The sequence below is a fragment of the Alligator sinensis genome, unplaced genomic scaffold, assembly GCF_000455745.1.
Source record: "Alligator sinensis unplaced genomic scaffold, ASM45574v1 scaffold282_2, whole genome shotgun sequence".
Classification (NCBI taxonomy): Eukaryota; Metazoa; Chordata; order Crocodylia; family Alligatoridae; genus Alligator; species Alligator sinensis.
The window spans coordinates 2,269,312-2,290,856 of record NW_005841879.1 but is presented as its reverse complement, the minus strand read 5'-3'; the positions used below and the strand labels follow the sequence as shown (position 1 = coordinate 2,290,856).

At 44.1% G+C, this 21,545-nt stretch overlaps 1 protein-coding gene across 1 annotated transcript; it reads right to left on the bottom strand.

Moving 5' to 3' along the window:
* Positions 1-381: 381 nt before the first annotated feature.
* Positions 382-20,949, bottom strand: CACNG4 (calcium voltage-gated channel auxiliary subunit gamma 4). The gene is made up of 4 exons (XM_025196234.1): positions 20,850-20,949; positions 15,003-15,086; positions 3,441-3,581; positions 382-917 (listed from the first exon to the last, which is right to left on the bottom strand). The coding sequence occupies exons 1-4, from the start codon at positions 20,947-20,949 to the stop codon at positions 382-384; spliced, it is 861 nt and encodes a 286-aa protein (XP_025052019.1).
* Between the last annotated feature and the right edge of the window lie 596 nt (positions 20,950-21,545).

Genomic DNA, 21,545 nt, shown 5'->3' with positions numbered 1-21,545 from the left:
AAATGAGATATATTTAGTTTATTTTAAGGGATTATACTTCTTAAAAATCATACTGAAATTGTTATACATCTCTTTAAAACACAATGGCAGCTCAACTTTTCCAGTCTCACTGCTACATGGTACGCATAACCAAAGTGCAGGGCCGTGAACTGTTTTCACCTTTTTGACACCAGAATGAAACAAACTCCAAATAGCGTTAAAAAAGACAACCAAACTATGAACGTATAATATCTTTAAGTCATTCCAGTATTCCCAGGTCTTCATTTACCAGCCCCAGCATATGTTGTTTCAAGAAGTAAAAGAGAGTTTTAAAACTTCTCCTTCTCTTAAGATCCATTCTGGTTTCACATTTTAAAAAAGAGAGAGGGGAGGAAAAACCCTTCAAACAGGTGTTGTTCTTCTGTTGACCATGCTGACATGTAGTCCTTCTTTAAATTCCTTCTGAAGGAAGTTGTGGACCTGCAGAAAACTGGCTTCTTGTTCTGCATTGTAACTGGCTGCAGTTGTAACCTTCAGGGGCTCTCTGGATAAAGTGTACATGGAAATTTCATTCATGGGGATGGAGCTTGAAATCTTCATGCCAACTGGGGAAACGTCCCTAGACGGAGAAGGCTCTGTCGATCTAGAACTTGATCTGGACCTCCTCCTCCTGTACCTATAGCTTGGCATCCTGGCATAAGGAGAAGAAGAAGTCTTAAGGAATTCCCTCCTGGTCTTAAACCTCAGCTCTTTATTTTTCTCAATGTAAATGTTCACAGCCAGCACTCCTATGGTTTCAGCCACAATAAAAGACAAAGCTCCAAAATAAAAAGACCAGCCATAGCTGTAATGGTTCTTTTTGTCCTCGTCTCGCTTGTCACTTGGGTCACCAGCATTGCTTGATATGTAGACAATGATTCCTATGATATTACTTAATCCTAGAAAGAAAAACTAAAAATTAGTCTTTATGGAGATGGGAAGACAAAAATCTCATGCCGCACCATCCTCTAGATCGGGTGGTTATCAACCTTTTAGAGCGGTGAGCCACTGCTTGAGACCCAGCTGGCATTGTGGGCCACCGATCCCTTTGGGGGGCACTGCTCCTCTCCTCAGCTCCCCCCTCCGCAGCACCCAAGCTGCCTGCTGCCGCTTCCCCCGTTTGCCATTGCTGCCGATGCCTATCCCCAACAGCAGTGGGGGGGAGCAAATGCACAAGCAGTTGTAAGCAGAGGGTAAAAGAGAGCATCTGGGAAGGCTCTGGGGTGGGGGACACTGTGAAGGGGTCGAGATCGGTGGCCTGGCGTAGTGCAGAGAAGAGGTACACACCAGGCTGAGCTGCATGCTGCAGATCCCATGCTGCCACGAGCCAGATCCAATCACTTTGCAGGCTGGATCTGGCCCATAGGCTATAGGCTGCTACTCTAGATCCAAAACAACTTAGTTATTACCATGCAAGATTTAATTTATTTGCCTTAAAACAGCATTAACAAATCATAAGAGCAAAGCCAAATATGGTGCCTTGTCTGGGGGATGAAATAAAAGTGCATATTGGAAACTAAAGGCCTGATCTCATTGAATAATTTATATTAGTTAGCTCTTAAAAGGCCTGAGACAACTTTCTTTGAAGTCGGTGGAAATATTTTGACCTGCTTCAGTGTAAGTTGGATCCAGGGATATGACGTACTTTTCAGACACGGATCTCAACATTTTTCACGAAAGGAGATGAGCATCGTTTTACCAGTGGAGAAAATGGCCACAAAGAGCTTGTGGCCTTCTCAAGATCTCGCTGCAGGATACTAGGAAGGCCGGACAGGAGCCCAGGCCTCTGGACGCCAGCAGAGCCCTCACCCACCGAGTCACGCTGATTTACACATCGCTTACGCAGCTCACAAGACCAGGCTGTAATTCTTTGTTTAGTGACAGAGAATGGTGGTATTCAGGAACTTAGTTTGTATTTAGTAGATCACTAATATTCAGACCTGGTAATAAAAATACATTTTGATCTCGGTTCACTTTGATCAAGATAAGATGCTTTGCACCTTGCTAAACTTTCATCTAAATGCTGCATGCTTAATCTGTGGGTTTGTGGAAAGATACTAGCAATGTGCCTAGTGCTCTATGATATTTCTAGCATGAAAAATGTGCTAGCGTATCCCAGGCAGCTTTTTCAAGTCGCAATACTTGAGGGGGAAATCAGGCCTTATCTATGAAAGACACCTACTTCAGATTCTATACAGTCATCTCATTTTAATGCCTTTAAAAAGTATAAAACATTGGGATTTCTGGCCTTTGCTGAAGGACAAAGAAACCATCTTTCCAGAAAAACTCATTAGCTAAATGCCTTTCCAGGATTTTGATGTTGTAGCATGTCTAGGAAATACTCTGTCGCATGATATTTGCCTAAGAGGGAGTTTCTGATTCCTTTCAAATCCTAGGCATGGGAGCAGTAAGAGGCCCTGTGGGTCTTCTGACAGGACCCTTGAAAGTCTGTGCGCTGCTTGGGAGTTAGATCCTGGGAAACTTTCCTCAAGAAAGGGAAAGAAAGGCGAGCATGATTTAATCCCATGGAATGTCAGATTTAATCCCATGGAATATTTTCAGGAAAGGGTCAGAGATGCCCTTCCCCATGTAGAAGGAGTCGAAAGAGCCTAATATATTGGAAGAAAATCCATGGAACAGACCAAAGAGACCGACGTGCAGCTTGCCATCTGCTCTGTTTGGAAACTACAGTAAACCAAACCACAGGGGGAATGGCAAACCGAAATGCAGACACCTTGCCGGGGATGATGAAGATCAATGCACTCCTTTATGTGTGTCAGCAACTGCAGCAAAGATCTGGAAGTTATGTAAGTATCCAGGGAGCTTTTTCAAGCCCCCGGCTGTCTGAGAGGACGTTCACACCCGCCCACAGTATGTTCACGTCGCTGCTGTGCTCTCAGAAATCCACTAGCGTTGTTTGTAAAATGCACAACTGGGTTATTCAGGGCTGCTCCCAATAACTTGTTTCAGCTACTTGTGTGCCTTTTACTTCTAAAATCTCTCGCGTGGTCATCTTCAGAGGTGAGCTGAGGCTACAAAATTTGGATCCAGCTCCATAAGTTTATTGAAAGCTGAGTATCTTTAAGAATGTGGGCCCAAGTTACAGCAAGAGTGTGATCAACAGGGAATTGAGCCCCCACATCACTAAAGACTCAATTTAGCACTGTCGTTTAGCACTGTAGCTGCTGGCCTGTCTTTCCTCCTCTTTCACGGTCAGTGGAGAGTGAATGCAGCGGAGAGGAGTTCAAGTTCATCTGCGAACATGGACTCTTTCAGCAAACCTGCCCCTATCTCCTCAGCACATCATAGATGCATATTTCATGTAGGCTTGTTACATATCTGCTGAGCCTTGTCTGTGCTTTTGCATTTCCAATTTAGAAAGGAAATGCTACTAAATAACTAAATTTCAGGCAAGAACATACCTGCTGCAACAAAAAGAATCCCAGCACTGAGAATAATGTTGTTTTTGCTGCTGTAAATCCTTCCTGCTCCAACACAGAGTCCTCCCAGCAGTAGTAATACAGTGCTTAGGATGGGAAACACGCTGGAGGCACGGACAATGCCTGAGGGAAAGATAAGAGAAAAAACATGACAGACAGTAATCAGTCCAGATGCCTTTTCTGGTGCTAGCATGGAGATTACAAGACACATTTCCATAGGGTGACCCTCAACTTCTACCTGATCATAACTGAGGTGGTATTTGGATGCAGGGTTTTTAGACCCAAGGTCATGGACAGACAGTGGATGCGACTGACACCAAGTGATTGTGACTGCATGTACTTTCCATCTGCTTTTCTTAAGTGGTTTGAGATTTTCACTGGAAAGTTTGGGGTTGTTATTATAATCTGCCTTTTGATGCAACTGCGTGGGGAACATTTGTGACAATGCACCAGCCAAGGAGGACAGAGAATAATTCTCACAGGCAAAAGCACTGAAAAAATCCACAGATTTATTAACTGTATTTATTATCCATAGACTATTAACTGTATAATGCCAGGTCTGCGGCTTTATGAGATGCCCATGCATGATGTCAACAGCCTTTAGATAATTCAATCCACTGCCTCATGACAGCGCTTCCTGCATCCCTGTCTCCTGTGGCATATGAACGGAGTTGGAGTTAGTTCTCTGACTTTTACAAATGCAGAAATTTAGAATAGAGTGTCTGAAATATTAGTGAAGGGTAACTGAGGCCAGTTATCGCTCTGTTTTGGGGAATATTTTAAGTGCTTTCAGATTACTCATCAACATGGACTGTCTGATACCCCGGGAGAATATATAAAACATTAGCCAGCTTTCAAAACCAAGGCAGAGTTAGGTGAGACAGGAACAGAAAGGAATGAGAAGAGGAAGAAATTAAATGAATGGGAACAAAGAATAAACGGGGTGGGGAAGACAGCAGGGTACAAACGAAAATGGAGGGGGAAGGAATATGGCAGGAAGACCTGCAAGGGGTGATCAAGAGCAAACATTTTAAAAATAGGAACCTGGAGAGTAGGGGAGAAAAATGCACTTTAAACTCTTGCCAAAACTGAGAATTTTTTAACAAAGATAAAGGGGCAAGCGTTTTTTTCACAAGCGTACCAAGGTAAAGGAACTGAAGGGAGAAAGAGAAACCATCATGAAAGCAATAAGTCTTAAGGACACTAGGAATGGCATTAGTAGTGGGTTTGTGCCGCACCACAAAGAGGATGCAGAGAGGGCTGAGGACACGACAGGACTCAGCTAACTGTTGGTATTGGGGACGCAGGGGGTTAAACACACTGACGGGGGGGAAATTGCAACGCGTTCCAGTTCTCCGGTTCGACAATATGGTGCTATCCGCGATGTGTTTTCTCTTGGGTGAAATCTGAATGAGCAATGCCCATTTCTCTAGGAGAAATTGCCAGATGTCATCTCTGATGTTTCTTGTTTTGTTTTTGAGGACAGCGGTTTTCCCAATTTAGCAAACCACACTCGAACCTGGCTGTTTACCAGGCAGAGCCCCATCCTGCTGACCTGGCAATCAATACCAAATGTGCTCTGACTGCCAAAGGAACACGACTGGGCACTTCATGCCCCCATTATTATTGTATTTGCACTGCAGTCGTTTCTACAAGCCCCAATTACAGACCCAGACCCTACTGATGCTGTATAAACACAGTTTGTGCCCAAACAGCTTACAACTGTTCTGAATTGTAGTAGTGTGAATGGCACCTAGCCTGACATACAAGGCATTTTACTCCCTATCGGATGTGCTGTCTGGGGTATTTTCCTAACCCATTAGAGCATGGGTTCAGATCAACTTCTTTTCAAACTGGCCACATTTGCAGCACGGTGGTTTAAGCAGCTTAAGGCAGCCAGAACCCGTCTCAGGATGAATGTGCATGGAAAATATTTCCCCATTGTTTGCACAGTTCTAGCTGGGATCTGTGCAGAAAATGTATGGGCTGCTTCATCGCAGCCTGCTGCTGCCTTCGTCGGCTGCTCACACGACCGCTGCGCTTTCTCTGCTCTCATTCCTTGAGTCTCAGAGCAGTCCTTGCTGCGCAAGCGGACAAGCAAGCTCTGTCACTATCACAGATGGGGTCTCTGCCCGACTCTACGGGTCAGATGGTAAACTCCGCAGCTGTCCAGACAGAGGCATTGCTATTCAGTCGGTGTCTTTTGTTAAACAGCAAGTCCTTTAATGGAGACATAAGGCCATTCACCAGGACATCCTGAATGCTGGGATTCCACTTTACTGACATTTCCTTGTACTATAATATAGCATACAATATAATGATTGAGGGCCAGGATTTTCAAAAGCAGTGATTGATTTCAGGTGCATCACTTTTGGGTGTCCTCAAAGAGACCGCTTATTCAGAAGCCCTAAGCACTCATCCTTGGACCAGCAAATGCTTTAAAGTTCTTAAGCTTGGGTAACAAAAAGGCACCAAGAATAATTCCTTACTCATCAATATCTTGGACAAAGACAGCAAATTCTGATTAGGTAGGCTTTTTGTTCGTCTTTCATATTAATTACACCTAAACTAAAAGCCTTTCTTTAAAATGCTGCAATGGTTTTACTTGGAGGAGCTTGCTAGACATAGCAAATAAACAGAGCCGGCTGTTCTCCTTCTAGCAAGCAGCTCTGGTGATAATATTTTTATTAATTAATGCAAGCATGTGTAATTTCTTTCCACATAATACTACAGCTTTCTGCTTCTACTATGTGTATTTTTGGTTTGAAATTTAAAAGCAGCTCCTCTATATTATGCACAATTTACATATGTTTGCCCATACTGGTAATAAAATGTCAGTGCATCAAAAAACATGAAGGGAATCCAGTTTGGGTTCCCCTTGCCTTCCCTCATACACATACTTTTCCCTTTACTCTCCTGTCTGCATACAATTTTCTGCACCACTACCCATTATGACACCCCTAATGGTAAAGAAACTGAAGAGCTCTTCCTTTCTATTTTGGGCTTTACTTTCCCTGAAAGTCAGATCAATACTGACCTCGTGAAGGAACACCTTGAGAGGCTGGATGCCCTCAAGTCAGCCAGCCCTGACGGTTTATACCCCAGGGTACTCAAGGAGTTGGCGAGCATCATAGCCCAGCCCCTGGCACGGATCTTCGAGAGCTCCTGGCGCTCTGGTGAAGTACCCGAAGACTGGAAGAAGGCCAATGTGGCGCCTGTCTTCAAGCAAGGGAGGAAAGTGGATCTGGCTAACTACAGGCCCATCAGCCTGACCTCTATCTCGGGGAAGGTCTTAGAAAAGATTATCAAAGAGGCCATTCTCAACAGACTGGCCGATGGCAACATCATGAGGGATCGTGAGCCAGCATGGGTTTGTTGCAGGTAGGTCTTGCTTGACCAATCTCATTTCCTTTTATGACCAGGTGACCTATCACCTGGACAAGGGAGAAGAGATTGATGTCATATATCTTGACTTTAAAAAAGCCTTTGATCTGGTATCCCATGATCACCTCTGGGCAAAACTGGCCAACTGCGGCCTTGGCCACACCACGATTCGCTGGCGGGGGAATTGGCTCCATGGTAGGACCCAGAGGGTGGTGGTTGATGGAAGTCAATCGTTGTCGTGCCTGTGCCCAGTGCGGTCCCCCAAGGCTCTGTCCTTGGACCTGTTTTGTTCAACATCTTCATTAATGATGTGGACATTGGAGTCAGAAGTGGACTGGCCAAGTTTGCCAATGACACCAAACTCTGGGGTAAAGCGTCCACACCTGAAGACAGGAGGGCGATCCAGGCTGACCTGGACAGGCTCAAGAAATGGGCAGACGAGAACCTGACAGTGTTTAACACTGAAAAATGCAAGTTTCTCCACCTTGGGAGGAAAAACTTGCAGCATCCTTATAGGCTCAGCAGTACTCGGCTGGCTAGCACTACGGCAGGAAGAGACTTGGGGGTCATCATTGACCGCAAGATGAACATGAGCCTGCAATGCAATGCTGTGGCTAGTAAAGCAAGCAAAACGCTGGCTTGCATCCATAGATGCTTGTGCAGTTTGCAAGGTCAAAGTCTAGAGGCCATACTTTCAAAAAATATTTTCATAGATTTCATAGACATTAGGGCTGGAAGGGACCTCGGAAGATCATCGAGTCCAGCCCCCTGCCCAAAGGGCAGGAAGTCAGCTGGGGTCATAGGATCCCAGCAAGATAAGCATCCAGTTTGCTCTTGAAGGTGTTCAATGTAGGCGCTTGAACCACCTCCGGTGGCAGGCTGTTCCAGACCTTGGGGGCTAGGACAGTAAAGAAATTCTTCCTTAGAAGAATTTCTGCAACTAAAGATGCAAATAGGTACCTAAGCAGGTTTGGCATTCAATGTCCATTGAGAGGAGATGTGCCTGCCTAATTTAGGCACTTCTGCAAATTATGTTAGGTCCCTGTCTGCATCTGTAGGTGCCAAAGGACCTTTGTAAATCAGCTCCTCTAAATGCCTAACTTATCACTAACATGCATACCTTCCTGATGCGTGCCAGCAATTGCAGTAACTTCAGGTGAGCTGCAGATGCACTTTTGAGATTCTGGACCTTCTTTTTGGGAAAGGTGGGCCCTTTCTTTTCACATACTTGGCTTTTCTGAGTTATCTTGGCCAAACTGTGCTGAAATAATGAGGCATAAACCATATGAATGAACAATACCATCAGCACTGAGTACATGGGGGCCTGAGGGTCCTGGCCCTGCCTTGGGAAGAGGGTGTCAGGGCTCAAGCTGAGGAGCTTTAGTTAAAGGACTTTGAAGTGCGGGGATGCTGAATACACAAGACACCAAGGCTGCGGGAGTGTGCTAATTAGTATGCTCCAGCAGACTTGATTAATCGAGTTCATATTAATTGCATATTAATTGAGTCTGCTCCAATGTGCTGTAATTACAGGGTGTGAGAGAAAGCATCCTGCATGTGGTTTCCACGTGTCCATCATCTTAGTCCCCATCCGGCAAAAATAAAAGCGCCTATGAGCAATACAATCGGTCCATGCGAGAGCCAGCAAAATCTCCTTGTTCTGCTGCGTGGGCACGTGGTTTGTTCGTGGCATGGGCTCTGAGGAAAAGTTTCTGCTAATGTTTACAGTGTTTTGGCTGAAATAATTGGTCCCAGTTTCATAATACCTGACCTCTTCAGCTTGCCTTCCTAAGCTGTAGACACAATAACTAAAGGAATCCCGCTCAAAAGGAACCATAGTGGGATAGAAAACCAGAACTAATACATTTATCAAACACAGAAACATTGTACACTAGATTTGATTTCCGAGTGAGATCATTCACAAACTTTCATTAATGCTTTATATAGCGGAATGAGAAAAATCCCTGTTTTTCTTGGGCTTCAGTGGTATTTGACATTATTTTTCATAAATCTGATGGTTTGTCAAGTATTGGACTTATAGAACTGATCCAGGACTGAATATATTGTAACAGATCTCAAGCCTTAAATCAGGTGATTTGTCTCTTTAGTTTATCCTAATTGCCCTGTGTCAGGTTAAAATTAAAAACTTTTCAGGATTCCTTTTATAAATATGCACGCCACAAAACAGCAACAGGGAAATCTGTTTGACCAGATTTAACCTTAGAAGCTAGCTTGAAGGATGAGGTGCAAGTGCAAATTGTCCAAAGAGCAAAATAAAATTCAGTTCTTCCACAGATGCAACTCCATTTATTTCTGTGTGGTTTCACCAGACACGGCTAGCAAGATAAAGCTGTAGTGTCCAGGGCCCGTGCTGTTCAGATGATGCGCGGTGGCAAGGCCAGCAATTGTGTTACGTTCTGCTTGGTACAAGCGCAGCACAGCAGTAAGTCTTTGCTGCTTGTGGAGTTTCTCTGTAGCCATGGGAAGGGGCTATTTTAATACACATACAGAATGGAGTATACTTTCTCCATGAAAGATTGAATGTGACTTGTATTTATGCTTCTGTGCACATATCTGCGGTAATTGCACCTGTCATTTGTTTGTTATTCAGTGGAAAGCCTAAGCGATAAAATAGGAAAATCGAAGTATATATAAATCTCTTTATTGCACAGGATTTTTTCCTGTCACATACATCCCTTTGCATCAGGCCTCTGGAACTGGTTAGTTTTTCTGTTGACTTCACTGAGCTTCGTTTCAGATCAAGGCCTTACACTCGTAAAATCTGAAACCTTTATTTTGCCTTTTGCCTGCTTACAATATGCTGGTCATAGTGAAGCAGGCTGTGCACCAGCTTTTGCCAATGTTTGAACTCTCAAAAATCCTGTGAACCCTTCAGAGTTTAACATGCTCAGATTAGGGTGACTCCCCCGCTCTGTAATTGAGCAATGCAAAATCTACAAAGCACTTCCTGCCTCCATCGTCACTGAAAAGTGCTTGTGTTGTAATGAGAAGCAATCGAGGAGAAAAAACGGTTTAATTATATGGGCATTATGGAGCAGGAAGTGGTTTCAGAGAGGGACAAAGATGTCAAGTTAGAGTCAATGTTTCCTTCTAAATACTGGGAAAGATACCCGCTTCTGCACGTCTTAGTAATCCAGCCATACAGTTGCCTGTGGTATATGAGGAACTGCCAGATATTGCAGTCAAATAACTAATTCTGCCAAAGGTCTGAGCTGGAAATGTCTTTAGACAAATATAGGGATAACATTTTCAAAAGTGTATTGGTCACTTAGGCCCCTGACACATTACAGGTTAATTATGCCTTAAATAGTAACCTGGCCCCATGTGCAAGTCAATTTAAGGCATAAGAAGCCATACACTTATTCCACATATAATATATAATGCAGATTAATTCTGAGACTTGTTTGTATTATGCCTTAAACTGAATGTGTGGCCATTTGTGCCCCATAACTTGTCAAAACCCTGTGTGCCACCCAGCTGGGCAACACACATGGCTTTTTGGGTCCTGGAGCAGGGGAGTCCAGAGACTGCTGCTTCAACCCATTCCCAGGGACCCCTGGGCCTGGGGATGAGTAAAAATCCCATGTGTAGCCCAGCTGGGCAGCAATAGGGTTTATAAGGCTCCTGGTGCCTGGGGAGCCCATGTGCCAAGACTTAAATCCACATGTACGCCCCAGATCCCAGGGTCCCTGTGCCTCCCAGCTGGGGTTTTGACAATCAGCTGATCGGCAGCCAGGGCTGGGGACAAGTTTGGTTCCCAGTCTTAACTGGCGATCAGCTGATTGTAGGCCTCCCAGTTTCATTTTGCCAGTACAAGGGGTGCCTGAGCTCATGATCCTGGGTTCCCCCTACACCAGCAAGTAAGGCACAGTTGGGAGATAACCCCTGATCCCAAAATCACATATCCTGCCACGCACGTGTGACATGGCAGGAGGTGTGGTTGTTGGGATCACAGATTCGATCCCATCATATTTGAAAGTGAATGAGTCAGGATTCACTTTGGCTCCTAAGTCCCATTTTCAAAATTGGTTTGAATGCGTATTAGGGTTCTAAATCGCTTTAGTATCTGGACCGTAGGAGCTGTAGCTTCACTGACTTTAAACAGAATTTAGATTGTCAAAGGCCAGATTAACCACCTGTGTGTACATACCTGAAAATGCAAACAGATGCCTACCAGGATTTACAGAAGTGTTCAGTTCCAAGTCCGCTGGAAACTCTGTACCTAAACTGCAGAGGCACCCGTGTAATTGCCAGCATAACGGGGTCCCCTTCCCCTATTGCTTAGGAGGAAAGTAACAGTGGGGAGGTTGGCCCTTTAAGGGAAATCAGCTTCATCAACTTTAGAGGAGCAGGGTAAAACAGCCAAGACCCTTGGCTCCAAACCAGCACGGAGTAAAGGAGCATCCGGGTTGGTGCTGGACAGCTCCAGAGCGCATCCCAGGAGAGGGTGGAGCAGAGCAGCAAGCTGGAGCCGCAAGTCTGATGGCTGCATGGAGAAAGAGCAGGGGACAAAGTGGAGAGGGTCAATGGTCTGAACAGGCAAGTCAGTATAGTGGTGACTATGTCCGGGAAGCATGGCAGGAGGTGTCCACGTCCAAATCTGAAAGTAGCCCAAGGAATTGCACTGGCGGAGCACAGTCTGCAGGGTACATGCATGAAGCCAGACGGGGTGCTAGGCCTGGCTGAGTTGGGAGGGCCTGGACCCTCCATACTGTCTCCAGTTCCTGAGTGCCAGAAAAGATGAGCCACAGAAGGGCTTGGACTGCTAAAACCTGCAAGCCATAGGGTGGCTGCAAAAGGAGTTGGAGATTGTGTTATTTCACCTGAGAACAGATGAGGACCCTGGCACGCACAGTGGTTGCCTGCACTAAGCTCAGCCCATGCAGGGAGACTGGACAAAGTGTCAGGTGGGCCACAGCTGACAAGTGCCCTGCTCATGTCTCTGTGGGAGACTCTTCCACACAGAAAATCATCAAGGCAGGGTGAGTATGATTAGGCAGGTGGCAGCTAACATCCCTGTTGCATCCATTAGACCCTTCTGTGCATCCTTAGTTGCCAAGATATCATTAAAGATCTGGATCCAAGTGCCTAAGCCACTTTTGAAAATGTGGCTTATGCTCCTGAGTCACTCCAGCAGTCCTATAGAAGTTATATAGGAGCAGCTGCACGCAGTGAGGACCTAGACCCTGTTTTCAACATAGAGCAGTCAGTAATCTTCTTCAAATAGGTATGACATAACATGCATTTATCAAAATCCTCTGTAATTGCTATTTCACCTCGTCCTTTTTCTAATGACACCTTTTTTAAAGATGACTTGGCATCAGTTTAACATTAGTTTCAAGATTCAGTATGAAAGGTAAATGCAGCCTTGCACATACTCATCCAGTCTGTCTCAGCCTGAGTCTTGAAATCATGTCACACAGCCACTGTGGCTGATGTAAACTGACATGAGTGAAGAAAAATATCTGCGTCTTCTGGTAACTGTAATTTTCTAAAAGGTTCATTTTTTCCTCTTTTTTGCCTTTGAAAATAGAAGTCTCTTCCTAGAAATAAGCATGGGGTCTTTTAGTGGCTTTTCGGATCATTAGTGGTAGTGTAATAACACAGCATCTTTGCCAGCTATATGTATCAACCAGTAGATTCTGTTCATTGAGCTGAAACCCTCACCCACAACACTCAATTCCAGGGTTTCAGAGCTGCTGCTACTCGCTTGAGACAGAAACTTGTTTTGCACAAAGGAAACACTTAGACGAGGAACACTTTGTTGGAGAGCGGGGGCATATCGTGCTAACCCTGCAAAATTGCTTGGGGGATAGGGTCCCGTTCCAGGGCCCTGTGTCTGTTGGGAGAGTGGGCTTCAGAAGAAGAGAGGAAACAAACACTCATGATTTGCAGCTTCTTCCCAACAGATGCACTAGCCTGTGTAAAGCTTCATGCACTGCCCGCAGAGCAGGGATTGTTCATTGAAGACCTCTGGGGCCATCCTCTGCCTTCAGGCTGAGCCACGGGTGTCTTTCACAGAGCATTCCTCTTCCTCGCGAGCTACAGTTGTTCTGCTCCAGAGGCAGGGTCTTGTGTCGTCAGGGCTCACATCTTTCAACCACCACTTTGCTTAGCTCTGCTCTGAGCAGGTTTAGACAAAACAGTGGTAAAAACACCGGCATCCTTGCAATGTTAGATGTAAACACCAGTGCATGCCTAGTTGTGTTGTCAGTGCTAACTCAAGCAATTCTTATGTTTAAGGATTGCTTATCATGTTTACTGGGACTAGACCTTTGAAACATGGAGAATTGGTCTTGCATCCTCTCTCCCAGGCTACCTGAAGGGGCTATTATGTAAAGCTTAATCCTCCATTGGAAGATGACTGACATGAAGAGTGTTACTATGGAACAAAGCAAACATTAGGGCTGTGCGAAGCTTCGGGTGGTGATTCGATTTGGAGGAAATTTGTCTGAATCTCCGAATCCGAATCTAATCAGGGGACCAATTAAAAGGTCTGAATCAATTCAAAGCTCTCCGAATCTCTGGAAAAGATTTGGAGGTCTTTGATGATTCAGGCAATCCCTGGTGGCTGCAGCAGGGAGCTGTATCTGACTTCGAGCTGGTAAGTACTAGGGGCGGAGGAGGGGGAGGCTGGGAGAGTGGGGAGGGGACCAGGGGGGCAATCCCTGCTCCCCCCCACTGCCCCATTGCATGGGGGGCTCTGCACAAGCCTCCCCCCCCATGGCTGTGCCAACCACTGTGGCTCCATCCCTTTAAGAAAAAAACCCCGGGACTCACTGCTCCTGCAATGGCCTGGGGGCTGTGGGGCAGGAGGGGGCAGCGGAGATTGTCCCCCTCCAGCAGGAGCGGTGAGTCCTGGGGTTTTTTTGTTGTTGGGCTGGGGGGGATGGGCCTGGCTGATTTGGAGATTTGGAGATTCAGCTGTAGCCAAATCAGATTCGGACGAATTGATTCGAGACAGTGATTCAAATCACTGAATCGAATCACTGTCCCTCAAATTGGCCGAATCTGAAGCGAATACTAGCCACTTCACACAGGCCTAGCAAACATCCCTCCCATCCTTATTTCCCTTGGTGGGTAGGGGGGATGGGCCTGGCTGATTTGGAGATTTGGAGATTCAGCTGTAGCCAAATCAGATTCGGACGAATTGATTCGAGACAGTGATTCAAATCACTGAATCGAATCACTGTCCCTCAAATTGGCCGAATCTGAAGCGAATACTAGCCACTTCACACAGGCCTAGCAAACATCCCTCCCATCCTTATTTCCCTTGGTGGGTAGGGTACCACTCTGGCTGGAGCAGATACCCCTAAGCCCCTGCTGACTGCTCCAACAGTCTACGGCAACTCCCATGAGATCTGCCAAACTGGTGCATGGAGGGCAGGAGTAGGCGAGGACGCCCTCAAGCTGCCATCCCTAGTGCTGGGTTACTGCCATTCGTTGGGAACAGCACAACACTTATTTTCGTGTTACACTCTGAGCCATGACAAAATGGAGGGAGCAAAGTTGTGTGAAAAATCACTCTCCTCTGAATCTGCCTAGACTAAGTTCAAGAACTCCTAGACTTTGCCCCCCCAGCCCTGCTGCTCTCCATCCCCCACCGCTGCCTTGTCCGTTCTCATGAGCTGGTCACTGCTGGCTGACAATTTGATTGGCTCTTCCATAATTTGCTTCAAATTGATCCTCCCTCATTTCCCCTTTATCATCTATATATATCTAGAGGCCTTAAGTGCTCCCAAGGGGTCTGGTGAGATGTGCTGACACTGAAGATTTTGGGAAAGGGAGGCAGAGGACTGGCTTCCCTCAAGCATCTTCTTCATGTTTAATTCAGGTTTGGAGAGCTTGCACTTGCACGTGCTTGAAGAGTATGGAGCAGTAAATAGCTGCCCTGGGTCTCTGGGGTATGCTGCCATGGCCTCTTGTTGGAGAAGAGGTCCATTCTAAGAAGAGCAGCTATTGGGTTTTGGTTTGGCCCAACACGTCTAAAGTTTGGGGTTCTCGGGATCCAGGTTGCTGCTTTGGGATGATGTCTTGGGATGAGTAAACCCCTTGGATTTAGATTTACAAAATGGATACCTATAGGGTTGCTTAGCCTAATCCTTCAATTCTGTTATGGAGACAGAACTTTCCACTTACGGAGAAGGTACTCCGAGCTGTCATGGTCATAGTCGTTGTCTTCAGGGAAGTGGTTGATTCGGAAGCAATGTCCTTTGTAGATCCCTAAGTGAGAACAAAAGAAACAAAGCCTTGAATCACACACATGGAAAGGACTTTTGTAAATGGTCTCCTGCTATTTCTGCTTCACTTCATCATATCCTTATGTAAAATGAGGTCATTTTCCTCCTATGGGAGTTAGTCGGCACTTTTCTGATACCAAAAAGAAACTGTTTTCTTTATGTCACAAATTTTAGGCAATTTGCACCACAGGTTAGACAAGGGGCTCTATTCATGACTGCCACCATCATTTCTGTGCTTTATTTTACCCATCAGTGCAATGGGAATGATAATAATTACCTGCCCATTTCACAGGCTCAACATATTTGTCTGCATTTTCATAGATAAATGCCTAGGACAATGGATGCATACTCTAAGACTCTAATAAATAAAAAAGAAGAAGAAATAGGAATTTTGATCACCCATTCCTGAACTGTTCGTGTTTGATCTGCCCAAATTACATTTTAGGGTTGCTAAACTAGTCTGAGCCCATACATTTAAAAAAAAATTACTCATGTGTCCTCCTTCAAGGATGTTTCAGTTGTTAAAGGACATAATTTTCTAGCTAACAGGTAGCCTCTGTGTTAAAATAATATTTTTCATGAGAAATTTTCCCTTCTATTCTATTAACCACTTTCATTGAATTTCTTCTTCTTTTCTCAGTGTCTTCTAAATAGAAGCTGAATACATCAGAGGTAGACTTTAAAACCTACTTCAGGTTTTGGATTCAATAAGGTTGTACATCTGGATTAAGATTTCTGGTAATTATATTGTTTTTTTTATTTGTTATCATTTGTCGTTGTTTCTTATTTAGTTATATTGTGATCATAAATGGCAGCACCCGAGCCTGGCAGCGATTTGGTCTCCGTGACATCAGCCCTACAGTGAGCCAGCCTCTCATGGGCACAGGGGTTTCTGTCTATTTGAACTAGATGCAAGGACCAAAGGCATGGTTCAGTCTTCATTCCTTTGTTACTCATTAAACTGGGCTCTTCTGCTCAGGAACAAATTTCATCGAGAGCAGGTTATCTTTTGTGTGCAAATGCTTGTTGCCTACAGCTTTAGCTGGCAAAGGAGGTATTTGAAAGTCATCAGTTAATACCATTTTAGTAGCACAGCTGTACGTTCTAGGATACGGTATGCGGATTTACTTTGCTAATGGTATTAATGATGACAAGGATCTTCCAAAAAGAATTACTAATCCAGCGGATTTTAATGATGCTCTGTGGGTTTCAAATATGGGTTTGCTATTACTATTAGACAGCCCATTTAATTCTCTCTTGTGATAAGTGGCATGGCTACTTTAATTGTGATAACTGCCTGGGAATGTTCTCTATAAAGCATTTCAAAAGGCTCTAAATAATGACTGAAGAGCTCATGCCACGTGTGTAAATGACACACCTGTACGTCTGCAAGCTGAGTCACAGCAGTTTAGAGTTGTGAATTAGCGTCTGCTGTATTTCCCATGCTTACCCTTTGTTTACTGCTCTTTTATGGATCTTAAATGAGCCAATCTGCCTGAAACACCATTTTAAAATATCTTAATGCTACTTTTTGCAACAGTTGATTAAATAAAGGTGAATCTGTACCAGCAGAAAATACTTTCTGAGACAGCAGTGGCCATTTCTTTTGAGATACTTGACTGTGGCTATGGCAATTAAGAGGTATCTATTGTATGCAGAAATGATTTTTTCCTCTCAATCATTTTTTAAATCAGATTTTCCAAGTTTCCTCCCATAGGACACCTCAATTAACATCCCATTACCCTACACATGAATGGGGAATAACTGTGGTATCACAGATAGCAAAATGTTGTAACTGTTGGTAAGTGTTGACTATTTAGCGGCAACAAGAGCGTGCAGAGCAGGCAGGTAGGGAGCCATTTACTTCAAATAAGTTTACTTATTTACTTATTTACTTCCATTGACACTGGAGCCATTTACTTCAAATAAAGGGCAAGAGGGTTGTATTCAGAGTGATGCACAGTCTCAATTTTGTTCCTGAAAGACGCCTCTCTCTTAACAAAAACTTATTTTATGATCAGGCCATTTTTAGCTGCACTCGCAAAGGGGTAGAAACTGAAGAAATAACAGAAGCCTGGATTTCCTTCTCATTTTTAAAGGTGCTCTTTTTTGTGAGCCACATCTTCAGGACGGTGTGGGAATACTGCATTGCTGCCGCTTGTGCTTTTCCTGGTTTATGAAGGGAGACCTTCGTTTTTTAGCACTCTCTCTCTGAAAACCTTTCCCCAGTACTAAATTCATTCAAAAGAATACAAACGTGGTTGACAAATATGCCCACTAGAAATGGCACCATGCCAGGATTCTTGATTATTTTAGGATTTCATATCTGTTTCCAACTTTCATGGATATTGATAACTGGAGGTTTGGATCTGATTCAGTATCTAGATCCTAAAACCTCCCTCAGGGGAAACTCTGTGGTTCAGATCAAGGGTGTTTGTTCAGGCTTATCTTTAATGTCTGTGGTATTTGACAGCACGTAACAGCAGCAGGCTGGATACATTTATTCCATAAACCTATTAGGTGCAATGTAGCTCAGGAGCTTATTAAAATCCTGCTTTGGCTTGACCTTGCTATCAAGGACCCTGTGTTGGGTGCTGGGATGCACACCCAGAGTGAAAATGTCAGTGTTTTCACTCTCTTTTTGCATTGATCAGTGCAAGTAATAAAATTGGTAGCAAAACTGACCCCAAAATGCAACCAGTATTTTAATAGGAGTAAACTTTGAAAGTTGATGTGTGCAAAATTCAAACCAGCTCATGGGGAAGCTGTAAAAAACACGATTAGCTCGGAGACACGGTGACCATAAAAATGTCTCCGACTAGTACAGCTCGCGAGTCTTTTACTTGCTGAAACCAATGAAAACAAAAGCAAACAAATGGTCTAATGGTCATAGTTCCTTACTGAACAGCAATTCTGTATACCTGTGATGTAAGGTACACTGTGCCACGTAGGAGAACTCTTCTGTTCCTTGAATGTTCACAGAGCTACATCTTAATGGGTCACTTTCAAATAATGGACTTTGCCCAAATAATATGAATGATATAATACAAATGATATTAGTGAGAGTTTTGAATGAAGACTTTAGGTTTTGGTGCAGTGGTAGTCATCCCCTCATGCAATATTGATAGAATGAGAGGAACGATGGACAGCAAAAGCCAGATCAAGTGGTTACATCAATTAGCGGATGCATGATTTTTGTACCATCAAAAGCTGCCTTCAGTTTTAATTAGAAAATCGGTTATCAGGTAAATAAATACATTAGTATAAAAAAATTAAGTTCTCCCTTAGGCGGCACTGCCTAAACATCATTGACTGATTTCTGCCAGCATCCGCAGCAGGAGGTCTTGAGGGAGGTGTTGCAGGAGTGTTGGGAATTGATTTTAAAGATTCTTCCCTGCAGAGTCTGCCAGGCATGACATGCATAATTTGCACAAGGCTGGGCAGTGAACGAAAGGAAGGTTAAGGCAAATTGGTGGAACAACATAAGAAAGCTTGTTTGCTGTCCCTGTTCCTTGGTTAAAGAGATCATTTCAGTTCCCAGGGCTGACCAGAAGCCTATTTTACCAGTAAAACTTGAAAAGCCAAACAGGTAAATGAAATGTTCTCTGTAGCTCATTAGCCCAGAGAAGGCTGAATGGAGGATAACATCATGACAAGACACAAAGGGTTAGGTTAAGGGGAAGTTGGATGCACAAGGCCCATGGAGCCAAAAGTTTTATGTAGCTTTAACTTTTCATTTTTTTAAACAAATTATTTTTGCATGTATTCTTCGAGGAAAGTGACAAATCCCTCCAGTAACAAGAGAGAAACACCAAGAATAGATGGATTATATCTGGGCAAATGGGACACTGCTATATATTTTTCCTTAATATCTCTGCCCAGTGTCTGGTGTTGACAAGCTGTGAAACCTTTTGTACAGTGATTTGAGGCTGGGTGAATAGAAGAGATCATGCACTTCAGGCCAGCAAGATTTGAAGTTACTAAGCCTAAATGTGCACTGCCTTTGGTGTTCTGGTTTGACACTGGCAAAACTACATTGATCTTGATTCACCAGCAGGAAACATGATGGAGAATCAGATTCAGAGAGTTTACTTTATTTCCCTCTTTTCATTTTCCTAATTAGAAATAACCAATTAAGAAAGGAAAGTCTGGGGCTCCTCATTTTACTTTCCAAATTTGTTGCATGTTATGCATGTTCAAGTGTGGAGTTTTTTCTCTGTCCAGCTTCCCTCTCATGTTAGAATTAGATATTTCTTGACTTGGCAGAATTAGAATTGTCTTGACTTGGCACTTACTACATTAATAGGACCAGAGGTCAATTGTTTCTCTCTCGCTGTTCTCTACGAATTTCACAGGCTTTTATTTAACTGACTGAAACAAGTACAGATCTTGTAAGCCTCTGCCAGATGATGTTTAATGCTGTCATTATAAAGGAAATCGTGCAGTTGCAAATGCAGGCAGCGTGCAGAACGTTCCACATGTGAATTTGCCATCTCCCACCGCTGCTCAAACACTGGCTTCATTGTGGGAGAGAGCAAAGCTGGTGGAGAGAGAAACCTTGGGAGGTAAAACAGATTTATCGGGCATGTGGCTTTGAGAGCGGTCTGGTTGTTCTGCGATTTGCGTGGAGCTTGAAGATGGAAAGTGCAGCTTGCTTTCGAAAGTTGCTGCTGATGGCAGAGGCAGATGCTATCTGACATCCCTTTGAGTCCTGACGCTCAACTGAGCATGTGTCCGTATGCTGGTTTGCTTTTGCGTTTGCTCCTTCTTAAGGGTGAGCGTCACAAAATGTGCAGTTACTGCATAGGGCGACAGTCACACCTTTTGTAAATAAAGGTCTTTATTTCAGAATATGCTTCAGGAGCTACTTGAGTGCTAACAAATGTTTTCCCTAAATTGGGACACATTTTATGGTGGTGCCTGTATCACAGGGAACCATAGCATCCATGAGTCGTTTTATTAGGGAATGAGATCTCACATTTTGAATAATCCCAATTGTAAAAATAAATCACCTAAATTTTAAGGCAGTCCCCTTTCCAAAAAACCTAACGTGAGGTCAGATTTAGCTAGGAGAAATTTGCTACTCATTTCATTACTGTGTTTCACTGATCACATACCCTAACTAAAGCGAGCTGTATCAAATTGGGTATTGCTTAGCTTGATAGCAGAATATGGGAGCTGGTGGTTTATCCACTTCTGAGGACTACTGATGTTTCTGCTCTCTTTGGCTATGCTGGGTTGAGAGGCAAATAACTCTGGACCGCACCCTAATGGGTGAACAGCATGTGCCCTAAATTATGATGACAAGATACTAATTGTTGTATTGCAGACTCTACATATATTTTATGAATGAAGAGCAGTTCAATGCTATCATCTGCTTCTCTCATTAGAGGCTGAACCTCAGATATTATAAGTGTAATTTTAACCTTACACTGGCTAGTAGAAGAGTCACTACATCAGGAGACATATGCTAGAGGCACTATCCTTTTCTCCATTAGGGCATTCAGCAAGTTTTTATTTTAGCATGTCTCCATGCATATTAAACAGTTGTGTGCAAAGAGGAAAAATCATTATATCTATCCTATCCACCATTTCCTTGTCCAAAAATCCTTAGTGCTCACTCTACCCTCTCCAAAAGTGTACCATGGTCAGCACGGACTGACTCGTTTTATTTAGCCTTCTCTGCTCTCAACTTCAATCATCATCCCCCTCTGCGTGACTTCAACCACTTGAGCAGATTTTGTACTTTCTTTAAAAAGGTTGTATACTGGCCTGGCTCTTTTTTCTCTACAGTCATCAAAGTCTCTTTGAGACAATGGGACGACGACCTCTATTCTGCCTTTCATGGTTGCACCCCTTCCTCTCTGCCTGTCATCCCATAACGCTGACAATTCACCTGGTCCGGACTGCTCGATTTCAAGCGGTGGAGACAAGAGACGGCAGTCTGATACTGGTTGTGCTGGCAGAACCCCAGTTCAGCTCCAGCATAAATGGGAATCCCAGCCTGGCCCTGTATCACCACCATATTCTCCCTGTCCCCTCTGCGAAGGAATATCTTGTTTTAAAATGCTGGTGTTAATGTACTAAAACGAGCCCCACCTGCTTTCCTCAGGAGCTGTCGGCTCTAACAAATCCTTATTATTCAGTATTCATTTTTTTAATCCAATTTAATCTGGCGGGAAAATAAAACTCCTCTTCGGGTCTCTCATTTTCCTGCCTGCTGCAGTGGCGAGACCCCCTCCTGCGGACCCTTTCTGCTCCACTGCTTGAGTGCTTTTTCTCATTCCCAGCAGTACAGACTAAATAACCATCAGTCTTCTCTGACTCCCATTCCCTCCTGCTCTCACTAGTTTTTTTAAATATTAAGTATTCTCCCAGTACTTTTAACACCTCCCCATGACTCTGACCACATTGATCTCATGCCAGCCTGATGAACTATACT

Excerpts from the sequence above, each read along its gene's own strand:
- CACNG4 (XM_025196234.1), bottom strand. The coding sequence starts at position 20,949 with ATGAAAGGCAGAATAGAGGTCGTCGTCCCATTGTCTCAAAGAGACTTT. Across the intron at positions 3,582-15,002 it reads CAGCTCGGAGTACCTTCTCC|GCATTGTCCGTGCCTCCAGC; the intron begins GTAAGTGGAAAG and ends TCTTTCCCTCAG. Across the intron at positions 918-3,440 it reads GATTCTTTTTGTTGCAGCAG|GATTAAGTAATATCATAGGA; the intron begins GTATGTTCTTGC and ends TTTTCTTTCTAG.